This window comes from Dermacentor variabilis, chromosome 3, assembly GCF_050947875.1.
Source record: "Dermacentor variabilis isolate Ectoservices chromosome 3, ASM5094787v1, whole genome shotgun sequence".
Lineage (NCBI taxonomy): Eukaryota > Metazoa > Arthropoda > Arachnida > Ixodida > Ixodidae > Dermacentor > Dermacentor variabilis.
In genome coordinates this window covers 149,487,099-149,508,957 of record NC_134570.1, presented here as the reverse complement: position 1 = coordinate 149,508,957, position 21,859 = coordinate 149,487,099, and the positions used below count along the sequence as shown (strand labels likewise).

The 21,859-nt window shown below is 50.2% G+C and overlaps 1 protein-coding gene across 2 annotated transcripts in view; it reads right to left on the bottom strand.

Annotated features, from left to right (window-relative positions):
• The window catches only part of LOC142574256 (uncharacterized), a 157,047-nt gene that overhangs the window by 81,238 nt on the left and 53,950 nt on the right, over positions 1 to 21,859 (bottom strand). For both annotated transcript variants that reach the window (XM_075683384.1, XM_075683385.1), the window contains 2 exons: positions 18,397 to 18,502; positions 7,557 to 7,666 (listed from right to left, as the gene is read on the bottom strand). In XM_075683384.1, the coding sequence (XP_075539499.1) occupies positions 7,557 to 7,666; positions 18,397 to 18,502 (216 nt within the window). The remainder of the gene's footprint in view (positions 1 to 7,556; positions 7,667 to 18,396; positions 18,503 to 21,859) is intronic.

The window sequence follows — 21,859 nt, the reverse complement described above, 5'->3', positions numbered from 1 at the left end:
GGGGTTGCCGTCGTCGAAACGACTCATGCATAAGGCCGTGTACAGCAACTGGACTCTGCGAATAACACTTGGTGCCATCAGCGCCACCACCGCCCTGCCTGTGCGTGACCTCCGAAATGCATGGCGCGTCGGTGCGTGCGAACACCGAGAAACACGTCATAAGGCAACCGAGTTCCTATCTCCCGCTTTTTTCTAGCCAAGCTGCGCCATCTAGCGGCACTCCCGAGAAATCTGTGCGTGGCCTCCGAGAAGAGAAGCATGGCGCGCCGGTGCCTAAGAACGCTGAAAAGTGTTCCCTCGCTTGGCGCACGCTCAGTGGCGCATTCTCAGTTACCCATGTCATGAAGAAGTTCGCTTAAGAGCGCCACATGCCCAGTGCATTCATGGCGCAGCTCGCTAAAGCGTTGGCGAGAAAGGCGTCACTAAATGTAGTGCATACCCGGTGCATTTGTGGTGCGGTCTACCAATGCGTCGCGTTGCTGTCCTTGAGGAACCCTTGTGACGTGGGTTTGATGCCTCTTATCATCTAAGAAATTTAGGAATTGTTTTCTTTATTGTAGAGGGGTACATTACGAGTAGCTACCTAGAGCCCAAGTCAGCATAAAGGACGTTCGCTGAGGACCAGCACAGCCCTAGTGGCACATACCAAGTACTCCAAGTTAGCGTCAAAGAATTTCATCGCGGAGCAGTACCTACACAATGCCACATCTACAGTGACCCATGTCGGCGATATAGAGGTTCATTGTACATATTGTCACAGCGACCTCAGGCTGACCCATGGTTGGCTCCGAGCCCTGTTGCTTTAGCACAGCAGCCAGATGTGCTACCCATTCAACCACGGACTACAAATTGACCCGAGTAGGCGCAAGAAGGGTTAGATAGAAACACACATACAGGTAAATACATAGGGCCGGAGAGTGCGTAAAATGCGAAAGAATGCTAAAGCATAAATAGATTAGGCGATCAGGTTAAGTACTCGTTGCCTACGTTTAGGCGCTTTGAGATATATATATATATATATATATATATATATATATATATATATATTGTAAGGAAGATGACGAACGTGCGCACAGAGTCAGCAGCATCGGCAGCATCAAGCGCGCAGCAGAGGCTCGAGCTCGAAAACTGCTCGGTGCATCCTAGGACCGGCGGTCACTACGAAAACCAATAAATCTCCTTTATAAGTTGTGGAGCTGTGCGGGGTAACGTTCCATTCTACCATCCTGGAACTCCGTTCTTCGACGCTACCCTCCGCCATACCGGACGCCGACCAGCAGACTCTTCCATCGCCACCCGCCCCTTGCGCTGGCACCGTTCGCCAGCGGGAGCCTCCTATCTTCAGCGGATCCGACGACAACGACATTGAAGAGTGGCTGTCGTCCTACGAACGGGTGAGCGTTCACAACAAATGGAATCACTCGGACAAACTGGCTTACGTATCATTCTATCTCGCGGGCGTGGCCAGTCTCTGGTTCAGAAATCATGACAAGGATATACGAACGTGGTCGGCATTCAAGACGTCGATTACGGAAGTATTCGACCGACCTGCCGTCAGGAAACTCCGAGCCGAGCAGCGTTTGCGTACACGCGCACAGGACACGGGTGAGACATTCACCAGCTATATAGAAGACGTGCTGGGTTTGTGCAGGCGCGTGAACGCTGCCATGACGGAAGCGGAAAAGATCAAGCACGTCATGAAGGGAATCGATGATGATGCGTTCCAGATGCTTCTGGCCAAGGACCCGCGCACTGTTGGCGACGTCATCAGCTTGTGCCAGAGCTATCATGAATTACGTAAGCAGCAAGCTCTGACAAGGCGACATCCCGCACCAAATGCGGCGTCACTCTGCAGCCTGACCACCGCCCCAGAACAAGCCTCCCTGATAACCCACATGAAGGACGTCGTCCGCGAAGAAGTCGCACGACAGCTATCTCTGGTGTCCGTCACTCAGCAGTCTGCCAGCACTTTACCGTCTCATCTCCATAACGTGATCCATGAAGAGGTCGCGGAAGCGCTGCCGGCTGTTCACCAGCAGGATGTCGTGACTACACCAGTCACGTATGCTACAGTTGCTGCAATGGCCACTCGCACTATGCCCGTGCGTCGCTTCCAGCAGCCTGTGCACCGCCCTCCCCCTCCCAACCCCTGGACCACCACTGCCATCGCTAACCCGGGGCGTACGCCGGACAATCGCCCCATCTGCTTCGCATGTAGGTGTCCCGGTCATGTCGCAAGGTTCTGCCGCCGCCAATCGCAGGCGTTCGATGACGATCGCCAAGCGCCCTATGTGCCGCCTGATTCAAATGCGCCTTACGGACGCTTCGACCCATCACCAGCTCGCTCCCAGACTGGTCGCCGTCCTCGCTTCGAATGCCTCCGCTCACCCTCTCCACGTCGCCGATCGCTTTCCCCCATGCGTCAACGGCCCGTCTCTAACGAAGAGGGAAACTAGACGACGCAGTTCCTTAGGCAAGAACTGTGCAAGTGTCGACATGCCGAAGTCCTCCTCCTTTATCTGCCAATGCCATTGATGTGTGTATCGAAAATGTCGCCACAGTCGCCCTCGTCGATACCGTTGCCGCTATTTCAGTTATGGATGACAGGTTTTGCCGTTCCCTTCGTAAAGGGACGACGTCTCTGTCTGGATTGTCGCTTCGAACAGCGAGTGCTCAACCCATTTGCCCTACCGCTGCTATCTTCATGACATTGTGGTGTTCGCCCCTGATTTCACAACGCACCTGCTCCGCCTCCAGCACGTACTCACTTGCTTGACCAATGCCGGGTTGCAACTTAACCTGAAGAAGTGTCAATTTGCTGTTCGTCAGCTCACAATTTTAGGCCATGTCGTGTCAAAGGAGGGCATTCGCCCGGATCCCGAGAAACTACGTGCTGGTACTGCGTTCCCAAATTCTACCACTATGAAAGAGCTGCGCAGCATTATCGGCCTCTGCTCTTACTTCCGGCGATGCCATCGAAATTTTGCGTCAATTATATCGCCTCTCACGCAGCTCCTTAGCGGCGCTAGAGATCTCTCATCATGGTCTCCAGAGTGGGACGACGCCTTCACAACCTTGCGCCGTCTTCTCACGACGCCACCCATTCTTCGCCATTTTGACCCACAAGCGCCAACCGAAATCCATACCGATGCAAGCGGTGTAGGCCTTGGCGCTGTGTTGGCACAACGTCAACCTGACCACACAGAATACGTCGTCGCATATGCGAGTGGCACGTTAACCAAGGCGGAGACGAGTTACAGCGTTACAGAAAAGGAGTGCTTGGCCATTGTGTGGGCGCTTGGCAAGTTTCGCCCATATTTATACGGCCGATCGTTTGACGTAGTGACCGACCACCACGCACTATGTTGGCTGTCGACGCTCAAAGATCCATCGGGCCGCCTTGCCCGCTGGGCATTGCGAATCCAAGAATATGACATCCGCGCGGTTTACCGTTCCGGGCGAAAGCACTCCGATGCTGATGCGCTATCCCGATCGCCGCTTCCGCCGAAGGCCAGTGACGACTCCGCCTGCGAGTGTACATTATCCTCTCTGGACGTTGACACTATCGCTGCTGCCCAGCGTAATGATCCCTGGACTGCATCTCTGCTAGACCTTCTCTAGGATGCGTCGAAAGTTCCGGCGTCACGTACGCTTCGGCACGAAGTTCTTCATTTTGCGATTCGCGACCAGCTACTATATCGATGCAACTATGCCCAGAGGGACGCACCAGGTTACTCGTCATTCTGAGCATCTTACGCTCAGAGCTCTGCTCCTCGTTCCATGTCGATCCTCAGTTTGGCCACGCGGGAGTCTTCTAGACCTACAAAAGACTTCGACACCGCTATTACTGGCGCGGAATGTACAATTTCGTTCGAAAGTTCGTCCGCTCTTGTCATGAGTGCCAACGCCGAAAAGCGCCACCGCCCAACTCCGCCGGTGAACTCCAGCCTTTAAAATGCCCATCCCGACCCTTTGATCGCGTGGGCATAGATCTCTACGGGCCACTTCCGTTGACTCCTACTGGCAACACGTGGATAATCGTTGTGGTAGACCACTTAACCCGTTATGCGGAGACTGCTGCTCTACCAAATGCTACAGCGCAGGAGGTCGCCAATTTCATACTTCGTCGTTTTCTCCTTCGTCACGGAGGTCCACGTGAACTTTTAGGCGACAGAGGCCACGCCTTCTTATCTGAAGTCATCGAACGACTGCTTGCTGAATGCGCCATTGTTCATCGTAAATGCACTGCTTATCACCCACAGACTAACGGTACTACGGAACGCTTTAATCGAACTCTTGGTGACATGCTCGCCATGTATGTCTCACCTGATCACTCTAATTGGGACCTAGTTCTTCCGTTTGTCACCTACGCCTACAACACCGCGACTCAGGCCACTACCGGATTCTCACCCTTTTACCTTCTTTACGGCCGTCATCCTTCGCACACAACTGACACCATTCTGCCCTACCGGCCGGACCAATCTGAATGCCGGCCGACCTCGGAAGCCGCCAGACACGCCGAGGAATGTCGTCAGCTGGCCCGCCGATTCACCTCGGACGACCAGAACCGCCAAAAAGCTGTTCACGATGCCCAGAACTCGACTCCCACTTTTCTCCCGGGCGCTCTCGTTTGGTTGTTAGTGCCACACCGCACGCCTGGGCTCGCTTCAAAACTGCTTCCGAAGTACGACGGGCCATACTCCGTTCTCGAGAGAACATCACCCGTCAATTACCTGGCTGAGCCGCTAACGCCGCCGTCCGACATGCGACGTCGTAACCGCGAAGTCGTTCACGTTCAGCGTCTCAAGCCGTATCGCCATTCTACCACCCTTCCAGAAAACTAAGTCGCCAGGATGGCTCCTTTATTTGCGCGGTGCCATTGTAAGGAAGATGACAAACGTGCGCACAGAGTCATTAGCATCGGCAGCATCAAGTGCGCAGCAGAGGCTCGAGCTCGAAAACTGCTCGGTGCATCCTAGGACCGGCGGTCGCTACGAACCCCAATAAATCTCCTTTTTATTATATATATATATATATATATATATATATATATATATATATATATATATATATAGCCTCTTTCGCCGATCTAGTGACCCAAGCAGCCTACTAGCTTAGGTTACATGGTGTGCATGTGCTCATGGTCGTGATGTCATAAGGGTTGGTTCTTTAGCTGGATACATAATTGAGGACATGTCATGACACGCATGTTATGGCAATGATATGAGAATAATGGCATGCATTGATGACATGACACGAACATTTCGTAATGCATTGCGAATCCCAAATGGCTGGCTTTTCAGCAAACTGCTTCGCGTAGCTTCGTTTCCCATAGGATGTGAGATCTGTATAATTTTACTTTTGAGTATGCTCGCTAAGACTAAGATGCATCGCACGAATCCAGTATGAACACCAGCAAAACTCGAAGTCACGACACAAAGCATCATCAAAAACAACTCTGAACTTTTCTGTTTATTACCTGGTTTTGTCAGCAAAGCGAAGAAAACTCATTGGAAAAATACGCCTTACTCTTTACCATTGCTTAAGTGTAGATGGAGATGAGCTCCTGCTTCTTTTTAATCCTAGTACCATTAAACTTCAGAGTGCTTCCGTACACAAGTGCAGTCGGTGATATAAGCAGTCTGATTATGATGTGAACGCGCATAATCTTTTACTAGAGCGAGTCACGGTGGAACACAATGATTACTTTGATTTTCGATCTCCCGTAGAGCAAGGTAAGATAATGGACTAGCTTTTATAGCATTTCCCCACTTCATTCTGCAAGTTTCTCTCAAACGCAGGTAGTGCTGATTTTCTAACACCGCTTGTTTCATAGCAAAACTACCACATTGTTTTAGCTGGTGCCACTGTCTTGAACTTGCGGTATATTTGGTCCTCATAAATTATTTTATCAAAAACGCGCCAGTGACCCCGCCGGTTGGCGACCCGGCCGACGGAGCCCAGTCTTGCCAGCGTCAGCGCACCGAATCTACCCTGGCGACAGTGACGTGGCCTCACACGGTCCAGCGAGCGTCCCGCGTTGGTAGGATGTCCTGCAGTTCTACATCGACATGCTGGACATGTGGTTCATCCAGCTGGACGGCAAATTCAGTATCAGCAATGTTCCAGGCTCTAGATGCGTTCCTGGCTCCGGTTGTCACCCTCCGGCCCCGACTTCTACGATATTGTGGGCAGCCATCCCTGCTCACTAGGCTACCTTGAGCTCTCAGACACACTAGGCCCTCGTCATTTCAACCGTCAAGTCATATCGTGTGCTGTCGTCCCTCATCGTCTGTGTCGACCTGTGGCGTTGGTCAGCATGCGCCGGCCCCTGCTTAAAACCTCTACTCAGTCCGTCAGCGTCCTTCCATTCTCAAAGCCAGCTGCGCGATGACTCCTTCCAAAGTTTCCACTGGGCCCAAGGCGAGTGCATTTCGCTACCCAACGGCTCGTCCCTCACCTTCCTTGGACGCTCGCGCAAGCTGTCCGCTTTCCTTTCGGGTGCACCCCACTTATCACCGATTCAGAGGCTCTCCCACCGGCTCCACTGGGCACAAATTTCATTCTCGCAGACACGGCGACATCACAAGCACTACATCCGCGATGCCCTCAGCAACCGCGTCCGCAAGCCTGGTGCAATCGGCATTCAAGATTTCACCGAAAGCAGTAGCAGGCGAGATTGTGAGCTTTTCTGTGCTCACACCTTCCGCACATGCATGGCCTGGCAATGTTTTACAGGAGCAGCTCTGCCATCGGGTTTCTTCAGCTCGAGCATTACGTCTACCTCTGCATCCTCAGTGACCAACACTTGCACTGTCTACGCGCAAGTCCCGAGCTGCCAGACGGTCTACCTGCGTCAGGTCGCGATTTCGCGCTATACGGCATCACTGTGGCTGCGCCCACTCATAACGCCCCTACAGGTGCTGCCTGATACATCTCTCCCCGACTGCGTGAACCAGACACTACCAACGACGACACCAACTGCGCATTGTACCAGGACTCCTTTACCTGGACCTTATCAATGGACTTTATTTCAATCGTGCTTAGCACTAGGAGGCGGGCTCCGTAGGGGTGCGTCTATCGAATCCAGCGCCGGCGAAGAAGAAGCCGGCTCGCGCGCTACGTGATCAGGCTTCGCCACACTGTTCTATATATTTCAACATTTTCATTCGAATTTTATTCATCATATTCCTTGCGCACTAGGAGTGAATGTCTGTCAATTTGTCACTGCAACCGATTAAAAGTAAACATCATTAAAATGCGTTACTGTGTAGCTGAACTTGTTCCGCTAGTTGTTATGTACATTATGCTACAACCAAAGCGTTAAAAGGACGGACACAAAAACCACCAGTTTCGAACAAATGGCGAAACACTGACCGCGATAGCAAGGTTGAGCGCTGCGCTTGAACAACTCGAACGGTGTTGTAAAATCCCCTGAAAGCTTAGATGTTTTTTTTTCTAATATTCGAGAATTATAGTGTTTGGTTAAATATCTTTTAAGCCAGGTTGACAGCATCGAGATTTGTTGGTTCTTTTACGAAAACGTTTGTACTTACGACCATTTGGAGGACACATGTACTCCGGGCAGCAGTAAGGGTATCTATTGTTTGGGTTCCCATCGTTCAATTTGACGCATTTGCGATTGCCTTCTGGAAACGTCGGGCACCTGTAAAGTAGATACATGAACGAGTGTTCGTTGCTGTGTTATCGTGCTTTATGGTAGTGGAAATTAGGACATTAGCGCGCGTGTAGCCTGTGCTACGCCTTGTTAACTTACGGCTTTTTTATTTGCTATAGTATTAAGATGCCAGCCTCGCATAGACAAAAAGCAAAACAAATTTTAACACTGAACGGACAAGCAAGATGTAGACGAGCCCGCTGTTTAGCAAAAGTGCTAGACAGCGTGACTACAGGGAAGAAAATTAATAATTTTAAGGTCTTGTATTTTATGTTTCATGCATTTACTATTCTTAAGAAGTTGAGTATATTTTTATGCGATAAGAGCCGCTTTCAAGACTGATTAGAAGTGAAACTAGTAACTGCAAAATTTTTACCCAGTCGTAGTCGAATTTTGTGGTCCATTTGAAAGGATTCTTGGCGCAGCTGGTAATAGCCCGCACTCTGTATGCGTAATCATCGTAAAGAAAACACTTGTATCACTGGTCTTTAGTTCTTTCCCTACTTGTTGAATAATGGATCAATGAGGCATAAGGATCTGGCATACATGAACAAAATGAAGAGGAAGTGAATTCCATGACAATATCAAAAGTGCCTTTTAGTGCGGTCTATCTATTGTGGGGACGCCGGATGCATGTCTGCGCCGCTGTGCCGCTATCATCACCATCTCGGTCAGGTTCATGCTCCCGTGCCACGCGTAGCCAGCCTAGGGCCGGAGCGCTAGGAACGGCGACCAGGAAACAATCCAATTGCTTTGGGGCTTCGAGCAGTAAAGGTTGTCTTCTATATGGCTCTTGCACTGTGTGTCGTCTCTGAGAGTCTCAGCTGGCCACTAGGTCTGTAGCCACGACCCTCAGCCAACATTACGTCCAACGTAGGGCCAGCTTGTGGTTTTCGGAAGGTACGCATCAAGACTTTTCGTTTGTTAGCTGGAGTTTCTGACATTTTGCCGTTAGTGGTTGCCGTGCCATTCGCTGTTGGGTTTCCGCTTCTTGTGTGACGTCATTGTGTGCCAATATCTTTTGCGTCTTGTTTACCTGGTTTGCTTTCTGTTTTTCCATAAAGCCGCGCACTTCAGCGCGCTAGGCAGTCTCGGAAGCCGGTGAACTGCAACCCAGTGTCTCGATTGTGCGGGGATCTGGAGCCGGTGAAGCCGGTGAGCGACAAGAGGCGATGGCCTCGTCGCCTTTGGGCCAGATCGCCACGTTGCACCAGACTTTAAAGGCTCGGCTCGCAGACAGCGCCGCCGCCAAGCGCAAGGGTCACGAGCGAGCGCAGACCATGGCACTGACGAAACTGACGTTGGACGTCCCAATGTTTAGTGACCGCCACGCCGGGAAATCGGTCACTGAATTTTAGGATGATTTGGCCCTTTAGAGAACGGTTTCGGGTGTCTCGGAGCTTGACTTGCTCGAACGAGTGATTCCCGTTGCTCTGGAGGTACTGCGGTACAGTGCCTGCGCCTGCAGCCTCCGTTCCTACCTTGGCACCAATTCGTCGCCGTTTTCCGAGCGGTAGACTACGACTACCGCATCCGACGCGACCTGGACGCCCAAGCGCAACACTCAGATGAGGGTCTGCGAGAATATGTTCGGGCCATGCAGAAACTCTTTCGACGCGCTGAACCCAGCGCCACCGAGTCCACTAAGGTCTCACATTTCTTGCGAAGGTGTCATCCTCACTTCAATCCTTACCTCTTTGGCCACTCATTTTCGTCCCTTGAGGAACTTGTGTGCTGCGCCTAGCAAATCACGGAGACACTCTTCTGGGAGAAACACTACGCTCCACCACCACCTGCCGACATTGCCCTCGAGCCAGCCTGTGCCTGGAGGGAGACAAATACTGGAACAATACCATCGTACTGTGCCCGGCTACGAAATTCCGTGGCGGGCCTGCATGGAGAACTCGGTTTTCTTGGCCGCATTAGCGGAAACTCTACGTGGTGGCGGGGGCCCCGCACGACTAGGGATGCCCACGACGACTTCCCTTCACCACCACCCCGGTCCACTCCCGCAGACTGGCAACGAAACCCTCTAAACACCGGAGGTCCCTCTCGTACCGCTTATAGGCCGCAGGCTCCCAGAGGGTACAGGGAAGATGCATACCAGGCTGACTCATGCTGCAGTTGTGGTCAGCATGAACACTACCGGCATGAGTGACCATTGATGCCCTCGACTCAGCGTGTTTCCAAGCTCCCAAACACCGCCAAGGCCAAACTTACTGAGGGTGAGCAAACAGACCCTCTTTTTGTTTGTCGCATAAAGCGCACTAGCTCTGCTAGCTTTAGGCGGGTAGGTATGATTTAGGCGGGTGGACATGCGTGCTTCTACATATTGCTGACAGCGTCTCTCTCATTGGAGAGGATACGTTTCACTTGTGCCAGACGCGTAAAATGCAACTCGAATAATGGGATACGCGCTTGAGAGCTGCTAACCGAGCAATAATAGTACGAGATGCGGTGCGTCTTACGCTCTCTATCATGATCAAGACATGTCGTCAGCGTTTTATTTAATGCCCGGGGTCGGCAGTACCTATGCTACTGGGCTGGGACTTTATCACCCGTGAAAACATAGTGTTGGACTTGGCAAACGGCGACTTCCGAGTTACATGCACTGTTGATTTGTGTCAGTTTGCTCCGGCTTCTCTTTCTGTGTACAGCGCACATGACTCGGCCACGTTTCTCTTTAACTTTGCTTTGCCACCTAAGATACTAGAAACTGCCGAGAAATAAAACGCGCTGACATCCCCCAAACAGCATTCGCTTGCTATAAAGGACTCTTCGAATTTGTCCACATGCCATTTGGCTTGAAGAACTTGCCTAGTTCTTCCCAAAGCCTATAGGATGTTGTTCTCGATCAAGTGCGGTGCGCATCCGCAATGGCATACAGATGATGTTGTCATCCTCTCGTGCAATATCGAGGAACACTTAAAACACCTTGTCGTCGTTCTTCAAAAGCTTCAATGAGCGGGGCTTATCGTGAACACCCAAAAATCCAATTAGCGTACTTAAGAGTAGACTTGCTCGGTTTTATTTTGGACGACGGTCAGCTTCGTCCCAAAGACGCGAAGCTTCACGCCAGTGATGAATAGCCTTTCCCGCACGACGTCAAGAGCTTGCAGCGTTTTCTAGGAAAGATTCCTTTCTACCGTTATTTCATACCCCACTGCACAAAGCTCGCGGTTACGCTTAATCAACTAGTGCGCGAAGGTGCAAAATGGGATTTGGTTGGATCTCAGCACAACGAATTTAGAACACTGATCAGTGCAATTACCGAGGCCACAGCTCTAAAACTCCCCTACTCATACAAGTCGTTAGTGCTACAAACAGACGTTAGCGACTACGGTCAAGGCGCTGTTTTACTACACGAATTCGAGGCTGAGTTGCAGCCACTTGCGTTCACAAGCCAGGCTCTAACACCCGCACAAAAAAATTTGGCTGTAACTGAGCGCGAACGTTTTGACATTGCATTCGCGCATAAAAAATTTGACATGTGCGGTTCACCTCTTACTGTAAAAATGACAATATGGCGTTTACTTAGCTGCAGCGTTTGCAGAATCCAGCAGGTAGCCTTGCTCGCTGGATATCAAGGTTACAAAAAATATCACTTTACCATCGAACATCGCACTGGTGCACAAAACAAAGTTACTGCCGCACTCTCGCGTGCGCCTTTACTCGTGCCTTCTACCACCCAGGAAGAAGGCACAGGCAGGCCACAAGGTGGCCTTCCACCCAGGAAGGCCACCTTCTCTCGTTGCTGCTGTTGACACAGACCCGCGATGGGGTACATTGTTCAACAGGAAGCCGCTTCTCGGGGCGAAACGCGAAGACGGCCTCAGCCCGCTTGTGCTCGCACGGCTAGGTGGCTCTAGTGCGCAAGTGTCTGCCAAGGGTGATTTCGATTCCTATGTACTCGTTGCCAATGGCCTTCTGCTTCGCTACATTTCACAAGCTGACGAGAATGACGGTAATTCCGCATTTCGCGTGGTGATCCTGAAGCCTCAAAACAGCCTTCAATAGTTGCTTCCACGACTCTGCTTTGGCCGGTGACAGTCCTGCCAGCAAGACTTATGATAAGTTATGTCAGACTGCTACTTGGCCAGGCATGCGGCAGGACGTTTTACGATATGCACGAAGCTCTTCAATTTGTTAACAGGGAGAACCACGTGGTAGCCTGTCACCGGGCTCGATGCAGCCACTTCTTAGTCAAAGCCCCGGGCAAATCGTCGCGTGTGACGTAGTAGGCCCTTGCCCCCGTGCTCCGCGGGGCAACCGCTGCTTACTGGTGGTTAATCACCACTTTACAAAGTGGGTCCACTTATACCTATTGCGTGCACTTCACGAAACATTTCGTGCTGTCTCCTCGATGTCTTTTCGCGTTTTGGTTTCCAACCACAAATGATAACCGACAGCGCCAATTACTTCTCGAGTGGTACATTCGCGAACACATGTTCTGCCTTCGGCATCAAGCACAAAAAGACAACGCCATACCATCCACAGGCTAACATCACCGAATGCAACAGAAACCTGCCTTCATTGCTTATGGCACATACCACCGATCATACAGGATGGATGGCTAAACTCTCAGAAATGGCATCTGCAACGCATACCACGGTCAACAGATTCACTGCATTACGCCTGCATATATGAACTTTGGCAGATAAATTTTATTTCCACTAACCTTTACCTTGGTACCATCACATTCGGTCTATTCCGATGACCGCATTTTCGTGAATGCACGACGTAACAGCCTTACAACCACTATCACTGCTGGGGAGCAATTGCATAATGCTCGGCTTGAGCGAATACTCCAGTATAACTCACATCGCTGTAACGTTTAGCACGAGACAGGTGCCCAGTGTGGTACACATCGTTTGAGCAACTCGGCTAAAGATGTTTCGACGTTCTTAGCATCTCGATGGGATGGTCCGTTTGCTATTTCAAACAAGCTTGGTAATTTATCTTACCGCTTGAAAGCCACCACAAATGGCACCTTAGTTGAAGCAGTACATGCCTCGGAGCTCAAGCTCTATAATGTTTCGCTCCGCTCTTAAGCCTCATGTTATTCTCGTGAACCCCTTTGCTGGCTCATTCAACACTGAACCTGCAAGATATCAATCTCGCCTTGTGATGTTTCCTGATACCATTGCCATGCCAGCCATTTCATGCAATGCGCTGTGCATATTGCAATTATCCCGCTCTCAACGCCAGTACCGCCAGTGTCCACAGATCCATAACTGGTGCGCCGCCTACCACCAATATCCTTTTTGCCGTTCACTGACCGTTGACCGTTGGCCGTTGGACCGTCGCAACCTGGACGGCCCTTAATTGCACGGACAGCTCCGTGCTTGGGTCTCGCGGCTGTATTGGGAGCTTCAGCCATGACCACTCATCGGTGGCTCGCCAGAGTTGTTTGCCGAGCCCTTCCGGTGCCTTCTGTTCACAGAGATATCCCTCCGAGCATCCTCCAGTCTAGGAGCCAGAGGAAGCCCGCATGCTGTACCCCTTATGCCGCGTTCCGGAAATATCCCGACGTGCTCATCAAGCGGGATCTCTCCGTCGGGCAAGGCTCGCCAACGTTGCGCTTTGCAATCCTGCCCATCAGCCGCCGGGCCCAGGCAACGTGGAGGCCGCTGTTGCTCTCCTCCGGTCTTTGCGACCACGCCTTCTTCGAGAGGAGGCCTTTGCTGCTCACCAGGGGTGCAGAGGCACTTGCTCCACCTGAGCCACAAGCGCCTATGAAGGACCTCCTACACTTTGACATGGATCCGTGGTCCGCAGAGGAGGGGGAAGTGTGGGGACGCCGGCCGCATGGCTGCGCCGCTGTGCCGGCATCATCACCATCTGGGCCTGGCTCGTGCTCCCGTTCCATGCGCAGCCAGCCTGGGGCCGGAGCGTGAGGAAAGACGACCACCAAGCAGTCCAGTTTGTTTGCGGCTTCGGGCAGTGAAGGTTGTCTTTCGCATGGCTCTTTCACCCTGCGTCGTCTCTGAGAGCCTCAGCTGACCACTGGCTCTGAGCCCACACTGGCATCTTTGTATTTAACCGTTTACCCGCCTACCTGAGTCCCTGGGTAGTCCGTGGCCGAACGGATAGCAGCTCGAGCTGCCGTAGTCATGGAACAAGGTTCGAAAACAATCATCGGACGAACTTGGGTCACTGGGTACGTAGCGATGTCATGCAGGGTGTCAGCCAAGTTGACATTTTCCAATTCCCTGAGTTTTCCAGGTTTTCCCTGAGCGACACAGAACCTTAATTTATGTCAATACAGGCTGACACCACGTCGCCCGATGCAGTCACTCTCAAGTAAGCATTTAAAAAACAACTTAATCTAGTTTTAATAGTCAAGAGTAGTGCATATTTTATTCAAAATAAATAAACTGAAGGTAGGGGATAGTAAAATGCACTGCAAATAAAGTATCCACGAAAAAGAAAAATTATAAAGTCCATTGAAAATCGAGTCAAACATTTTTTCAAATAGGAATAAAAAGAGATGCATACACAAGCAAATATTTTCAAAAGGAGCTATTTCTATCGAGAGATAGCAAGATCATTGGTATTAGACCTGAACTTTGTCACAAGTGATATTTTCTCATCAGTTGGAAAATCAACCTCAACTGTCCTCACATATTCTTAGCCCACGCGCAATGCCTTTGTTTCGTGTTTCACTGCTTTCAAGAGTTTATTTTGGTTTGGATGAGGGTCGCCGGCATCTTTGCGTCAGCCAACACTTTGCTTTTTGAGCTCAAGCTCCTTTAAAGAAGAGGCGGCACAGTTCCTTTCCCGATCATTCCTCAATGCGACGGTCATTTCTGTTCTTGTCCTCGTTCCGCCGCGCATTCACCCCACGGACCATTTGAAGCATCCTCTTGGCCAGTTGTACAGTCAACGTTCGACTTTTCGCACTCCCAAGGGGCCACGATAACGTCCGAAAAATCAAATCGGGCAGCCCGAAAAATAATGCATGTCTTTTACTGCCCTTAAGGGCTCAAATCCTCAAAGGCACGTCCGACAAAGCTCTGAAGGCCTGCCAGTACACTTATTAGACATATAGGCGCTCGTACTGTGACAGGAGACGGCGGGTGCGCGCGTGTACAATTATGGAATACGTACTCTGTCCCGTGACGATTGCCCCCTTTCCACGCTTGGTAAGCTTAACCGCAATACTTCACGTACGCTTCACTGCGTAACATTGCTGTAATGAGGCGAAGCTCCCTTTCAAGAACCGGCATTATGCAACGCGTTATGCTAAGCTTCGAAGCCAATCGCGAGGATTACAGAGACGGAATAGGTGCCATTACTGCCAGCGGCGAATTTTCTTCAATGAAAAACACGGCACCGAACGGCAAGAACTTTAACAGCGAAGGTCGAAGCAGCTAAGCCTGACGTTGCCGCGGTGGTGGATACGGATGCCAGCGGATCTGCGTGCGGGAGATCTGGTTCGAAGCGACGAGGTAATCAAAATGGCGGTGTTGGCTTTGATTAACGCCGTTTCGGACTTGCGGTCACGGAAAGGAGCCCGGAAAATCGGACAGCGAAGGGTTCTTGCGCCTGAAATGACAGACGTTCTTATACATTGACTCTGCGAGGCACGTGGTGGTGCCGCGAAATTGTACGCATTATTGGTCATTTCACAAAAATCGGGCGTCCGGAAAATCGGTCGTTGACTGTACACTGGCAACTGCTCCAGCCGACGACACGGCGTCAAAGACAATTCCTTACGATTGCTCTCTTTTACTCGAGCCAGCAGTAGGGCTACCTTCGTTCCTTTTCAATAAAATGACAGCTAATTTGCCCTGATTGAAGCAGAAATTCCCCGAGTTCTTCCAGACTATTCAGAATCCCTGAGAACTCCCGTCTTTTCTGGTTGGTAGACACCCTGGATGAGTACTTATGTGCCGCTCTTCAATGAACCTCTTTCACGCCGACATGGGTCACTATAGATGCGGGACTGCGTAACTACAGCTTTTAAATGAAACTCGTTGACGACGACTGGAAGCATTGGTATGTGCCACTCGGTCTTTGTTCATCTTCAATGAACACCTTTCATGTCAGCTTGGATGACTAGGTACCTGCAAGTAGGTGTGCGCTGCTCTTCAATGAACCTCGTTGAGGCCAAGGGGTAACTCCCTATGTGCCACTGAGAATGTGCACCTCTACAATCACAAAAAGCTGCCTTAAATTTCCCTGATGCTGGGAGAAATCGAACGCACGTAACAAGAGTCATTCAAGCGCAGGAAGCAGACGCTTTAGCACGTTATGCCACAAACGCACTTGGCCTATGCCGCTTTTCAGTGAATGTGTTTCACGCGAACGCTTTAGCGAGCTGCGCCACGAATGCACTGGGTTCATGTCGCTCTTTAATGAACATCTCGCCAACTTTGGTCGCTGTGTATGCGGCACTGCGTGCGCAGCAGGCAATGAAACTGTTCTAAACATGGAGGAAGGAAACTTAGGAGAGGCCCTACCCCGTCCGCGCGCTAGGAGAAAAGTTTGGAGGAAATGACCTAGTACGTTCTCCTTTTTTGCAGTTTTTTTTTATTTCTTTTGCTGTAAAGGCCACGCCTTTCAGGCTACAATGGCGGCTTTGTTATAGTTGTGTGCGCTCACACGTGTTGCTCCGTAGTTTACGTACCGTGGCAAAGGTGCCGTGTGGGCAGGTTTGAGTTGGTATCGGTGTTTTGTTGCGCTGTGTTATCTGGACCGTGCTCTCCCGGATGTTGCTGTGGCCAGGTGGGAAGTTCGGGAAATGAACGCACATGCAACGCTGTACGCAATGTACAGCGCCACGGCAATGGCAACGGACGAAGGAATATCCGCGTGAAATTTTTGGCCTCATTGGCAGAATCATGCTAACCTGCCATGGCAGGCCGAAACCGATGCGCTTCAGAATCTGTACAATGAACACTTGCACGTCAGTGATTCGTGCTTTTGACAGCACACGGTGCATTTGCGGCACGTAGAACGTACGTTATGCAAGAATGCATAGTCCTGGTTTTAGAACACTCGTGTTAAGTAACAACTTGCTTTTGTGCATATTAAAACACATGTTCCTTAACTGCTCCTTGTTTCTCGTAGTAGTCGCGACAGCACGAAGTCTTTTAAGCAGAGCGCCTTCCAGAATCATCCACGCCTGCACAGATGTATCTCAATACACGTGCTGATAGAGCATTACGCAGAATATGTGCATTTTGCTGCCCTCGGCACCCTGCGCCGGACAACCGACGCTTCATCCTGGAAGATGTGAAAGAAGCGGCTGCTTTGACTTAAGGAACGAATCCTCCCTACCGCAGGCGTATCTGTGCGTGCGAGAAGAGCAGGGAAGTGAAGGTTAGCGGATGCGCTGCAAGACTGAGCAAGGCTCCACAGAACGTACGCCCGCCACCACATCAAACGGTGGTTCCATGGTCGCACGTAGGCCGGCTCTACGCGCTTACTGTCCTGCACAGTGCGTGGGCTATCGCAAAACTTTGGTTCCGTGAAGCTTCACTTACCGTGGGAAGAAGGCCCCTGAGGCCCCAGCCAATTAATGTAAACGCGGAGTCAGAAATGATGTTCTGCCTCCTCACCGGCACGCTGTCATAGTGATGCGTGACTACACGAAGTTTGTTCAATAGAGCACGACAATTCCTCAAGCCACAAAAGAATATGTGTTTGTGCTCATAAACTCCAAATTGATCGCAAATGGGTCGGTGTGTCGTATGTCTCCAGTGCGCTCTTTCAGTGCAGTGAGAATTCGTGCATTTTTTTCGTATCACCAGATGTCTAGCTCGCAAGTCCGTCTGAGAGCCCCAGGAAGCCCAATCAGAGAAAAGCAAGTGCAAGGCAGCGATATAGGTGGCCTTCTTTAAAAAAACACGCAACTGGGCAGTGGCCGGCATCTGCGGTTGATGAGAACAGTTCGGTTGGCTGGCCTTATATGGCATGTTTATTTTTATCAAAGCCGGTTAAAGCAGGCGATTCGACCTCACGGCCCAATTTGCGACGTTCATTATGAACTTCTTTCAACATGAAATCTGCAACGGTAATGCAATGAGACATCGCGATTGCATCCTTTTCTTTAGAATTGCTGAGGAGCGCGCGAGTTCGAGCAGCCCTGTTGCGCGCAGCGCGGCGTGGTTTAGCGAGAAATGTAAACAAGAGAGGAGAGCTGGCGCGATAGGCGGAGCAACGCCATGAGGAGCGCCAACTTCCGGCTTCACTTAGCTTCACAAGGAGTGACGTCTGGGTCCCTCCTCAGTTTTCCTTCCTCAGTGTCTCGAAACGTTCGCCGGCAGCGACGTGCCACGCTTCTCATCTCGACTGGCCACACGCAGACGTCTCGGCAGCGCCACCAGATGACGCAACCTGTCTACAAAGAAGTTCGCCTCAGCGTTAGCACGCATCGTTGCTTCAGGCATTTCGGAGGGCCCACGCAAACTTCGCGCTGGCAGCGCTAGGTGGCGCCAAGTGCTCTTAGGAAAGTGCGAAAGAAGAGTCCCGCTTCACGAAACTCCCACTACATAACTAGTTTCGACGGCGGCAATGCGCTGTGTCGCTATATTGATTGAAGGCTAAACGCATTAGGGCCTACTGTCATCGTGAGACGGTTTCTTCCGAATTTTTATTCCTAAGTGATGTTGATGTATAAATCATGAAAACGATCCCTTTAAGACCATCTATCTCCCTTGATTAGTTTGTACACACTCGCGGCAGTTTTGCGAAAAATAAAGGTTTCTTACTCTTCAACTCCTATGTAGTCACTTCCCTTGTAAGTTCTTGCACTTACACACGGTGTGGTCAGCTTAGTTTCATGAACAATTCTTTGCTTTTTGTACCTACACGTCTCTGAAAATAGAGAAGTCGGCATTTTACAAAGAATCACGCATCAATAAAAGAGTTCTACGAGCATTACTCTCTGTATGTCGTTTCCAACCCGTGCCAATCTTTAGACAATGTTGTAACGAACTTGTCAGCTTTCCTGAATAGTCCACGGGGACCAATCAGTGTTTCTCGACTTAAGCTACCTTTCTCTTTACCCATACATTCATATAGCCAAAGTTTAAGGCTACTCAGTTTCCAAATAATTGTTAGAAAATCGTTTACCCTTTCCGCAATAGTTTGCTTGGATTCAATATATGTTTCTATTGTATACATTCGATGTGCATAGCAACGCGTTTCTTTACGCGCTGGCCAACTCTACAGATAATCACGACTTAATTGCTTCCTAGAATACTCCAAGGATATGTCAGTTACTTTTCTTTGTACAATATAATTTTATTCACTATGGGAGTGGACGCCTTCGGGTAGACATATGTAACGCTTTCTTGTTTTGTTTTATATTTATTGTGCGTTAGAGGCTTAGTACGTGTAAATAACTGTGTTACCTATTTTATATGGAGCATGAATAGGCTTAATTTTCATCGGTGTCTTTGGCTACCACACTTTAATGCAACACATATTGACATTTGTTTGCAGCGGTCAAATAACAAACAACTAACAATTTACGATGACCTAGTTACTTCAGTGCGGCTGAGTCCTTCAGTCGTCCTCATCCTTTAAGTTTGGGGCACCTAGAAGTGTGACTGAAACACTTTTCAGCGTGTTGCAATAGACTTCGATACCATAAAGATCAAATTCGTAACACATGCACAGGGTTTCCCAGCTACTTTTAGCCAAACTCTAAAAATATGAGAATGCCATGTAGCTGGACCGAACCAAGTTAATGTTGTTTGCCGTCGCTTGGAGATATAAAAAAATATAATATCAGTATCTCCAAGCAAAGGCAAACAACATTACCTTGGTTCTGTCCAGGTACGTGGCATTCGCACATTTTTTTTTAACTCTGGCTAATGTTAGCTGGGACACCGCGTATATAAAATAATCGGCGCTGTATCTGCTGCTTCCAAATCAATGTCAAACATCTGTTGTGAGGACCATTAGGGGTATTGGAGAACATTATAGCGTAGATCCACGATTCATATGAATGGTAAGTTATAAATTAATGAGAGGAAGACGCATAACAGCCACTCCTGTATCTGACCGCAGCTCTGACGCAACGTAATTGACACTAGAGCTAGCGCAAAAGCTTACTGCCACTGTAGTTTTCGCATGTACTCTATGGCGACACCCGGCGCACTGGAGTTAATTGACCGAGCGTTTAGAGCGTTTGTACAGGTGCGTACTTCATACCGGACGGCAAGACACGGTTGTGCAAATCAAGTTGCAGGCTCTAGTCCTGCGACCGTATGTGCATATGCCATGCAGTTGTGAAAAAAGTTGAACTGCTGTATTTTTGGCATGTTTGCGCATTATATCTGTTTGGCATACCGCCAATGGTCCAGTGAGACTTGTCGCATTCCAGGTCGATCATCATCATCATCAGCCTATTAAGTGCAAGCTGCAACGAAATTTTCGACCGCATAAAAACCCCAGTTTGAGATAATTTAGACATGCAGTAGCCTCTGTGCAAAACCATACGCTTGAAATACAGGTCGATCTGTCGCAAAGAGCTCGCAAGAAAATTGATGTTTTTCATACCAAAACTGAAAAAAACGCCACCATTATCGATCGGCGGAAGTGACGTAGAGTGAAGAATGTGAAGAACCAGTGCCCGTACTGTCTGCTTTCCTTGCTTGTATTCCCTTCCGGTATATCAGCGAACAAGTCCACCACGTCTGCTATCCACAGGGTTATTATACTTTGTTAGCAGCTCCGTGCGATGTGATAACGCTGTCGCGCGCAGGCGATGTTCCTTTTATGCGAAGTATTCTCTGAGCCCAGCCGGTTTTCTCTATCTGGTTGTCTAACAGCAGGGCCTCGATGCGTTCTGCATCCGCTCGAAGAAGAGCACATTGGGGTGGCCAAGTTAAAGGTTTGGTATAGTCCGGCTCAACAAGGACGCGATCAACGCGTGGTGCACTTATGCTGTACATCTGATAGGGAGCCTACATGCAAGCACTGTAAACAGCGTTGTTATGTAGGCTCCTTAACACCTGAGAAAATTGGACACTCTACAGTCTAGTATGTCTGGGACGGGAATAGTACATGTGCTATCGCACGCCGAAGCCGCTGGAAAAGGGTGCATCGCACGCTAGCTTGGTTGACCAGCAGCATACAGTTCGGTTTCACTGATGCGAGCGTGTTGAGTTTGCGTCTTCGACAAACAACAAAGAGCTCGCTAATTGCGCACTTGTCCGCTAGCGCGGCGGCAACAAATGATCGCCGCGCTGCTGCAGGTCATGTTTAAAGCTCAGGGTAACATTTTAGCGATCTTAGCGTCCCCGGCATGACGTATCCGACTTCACCGGCCTCTGCCTGGCACGCTGGACGCGCTGGACTCGTCGAGCGATTATACAACTGCCGCCATCTGTAGTAAAGGATCATAAGTAGCCGAGATTTGGCACTGCCGAGCCGCGTACACGAAAACATATCCCGTAGGCACCATGGGGTCAGAGCTGCGCTCCTATTGGCTCTCCCCACAGGCCACTTCGGCTAGCATGACGGCACCCAGGGACGCGGGCTGCGACGTTGCCTCCGATATTTAAGTTTCTTTACGCTCCTAGGTTGGGCTGCCGCCGCGGTGAACGCGATGCAGCGGTGAGAACTGACGCACATTTGGTGATAGGAGCACGCATCACTCGCATTGTGGTGTATCCGAGGCACGTGGAGCAACTTGAAATGCTTCAAGAAGCGTCTGTGCAATGTTGTGCAAGGTTTGTGCGCAGGCCTTTGACAACACTGCGCCACGCTTCCGATAGCCGCGCTGCTGTTTTCAACGACGCTGAAAAAGCACTCATGCGTAACGCGGACACGCGCCACAGCCAAAAGGAAGAAGACGGCGGCATGATCATGGAGTCATGTGTTAATGGCACAACAATAACGGCGACACGGTAACATTTTGTTGCAGTTCAAAAGTGCATATTTCCGAGAACGCTAGTACGATCAGGTAAGACTTAGCGCCGAATACGTTACGCGGAACGCGCACTTGTCCAAAATAATTCGACGCCGCAAAGAGTGACTGAGTACATGCCGCGCAGAATGAGATGCGCGCATATATTTGCAGGTGTGCGTCCATAAGCTCTTAAAGCGTGCTTCAAACCATAAGCACTTTCCTGCTGCCGCGCATGCGGCTTAGCTCTGACGCCCGCTTCTTCGTGGGATATAATTTTCTTATACTCGCTACACGTGAAGGAAAAGCGCGTG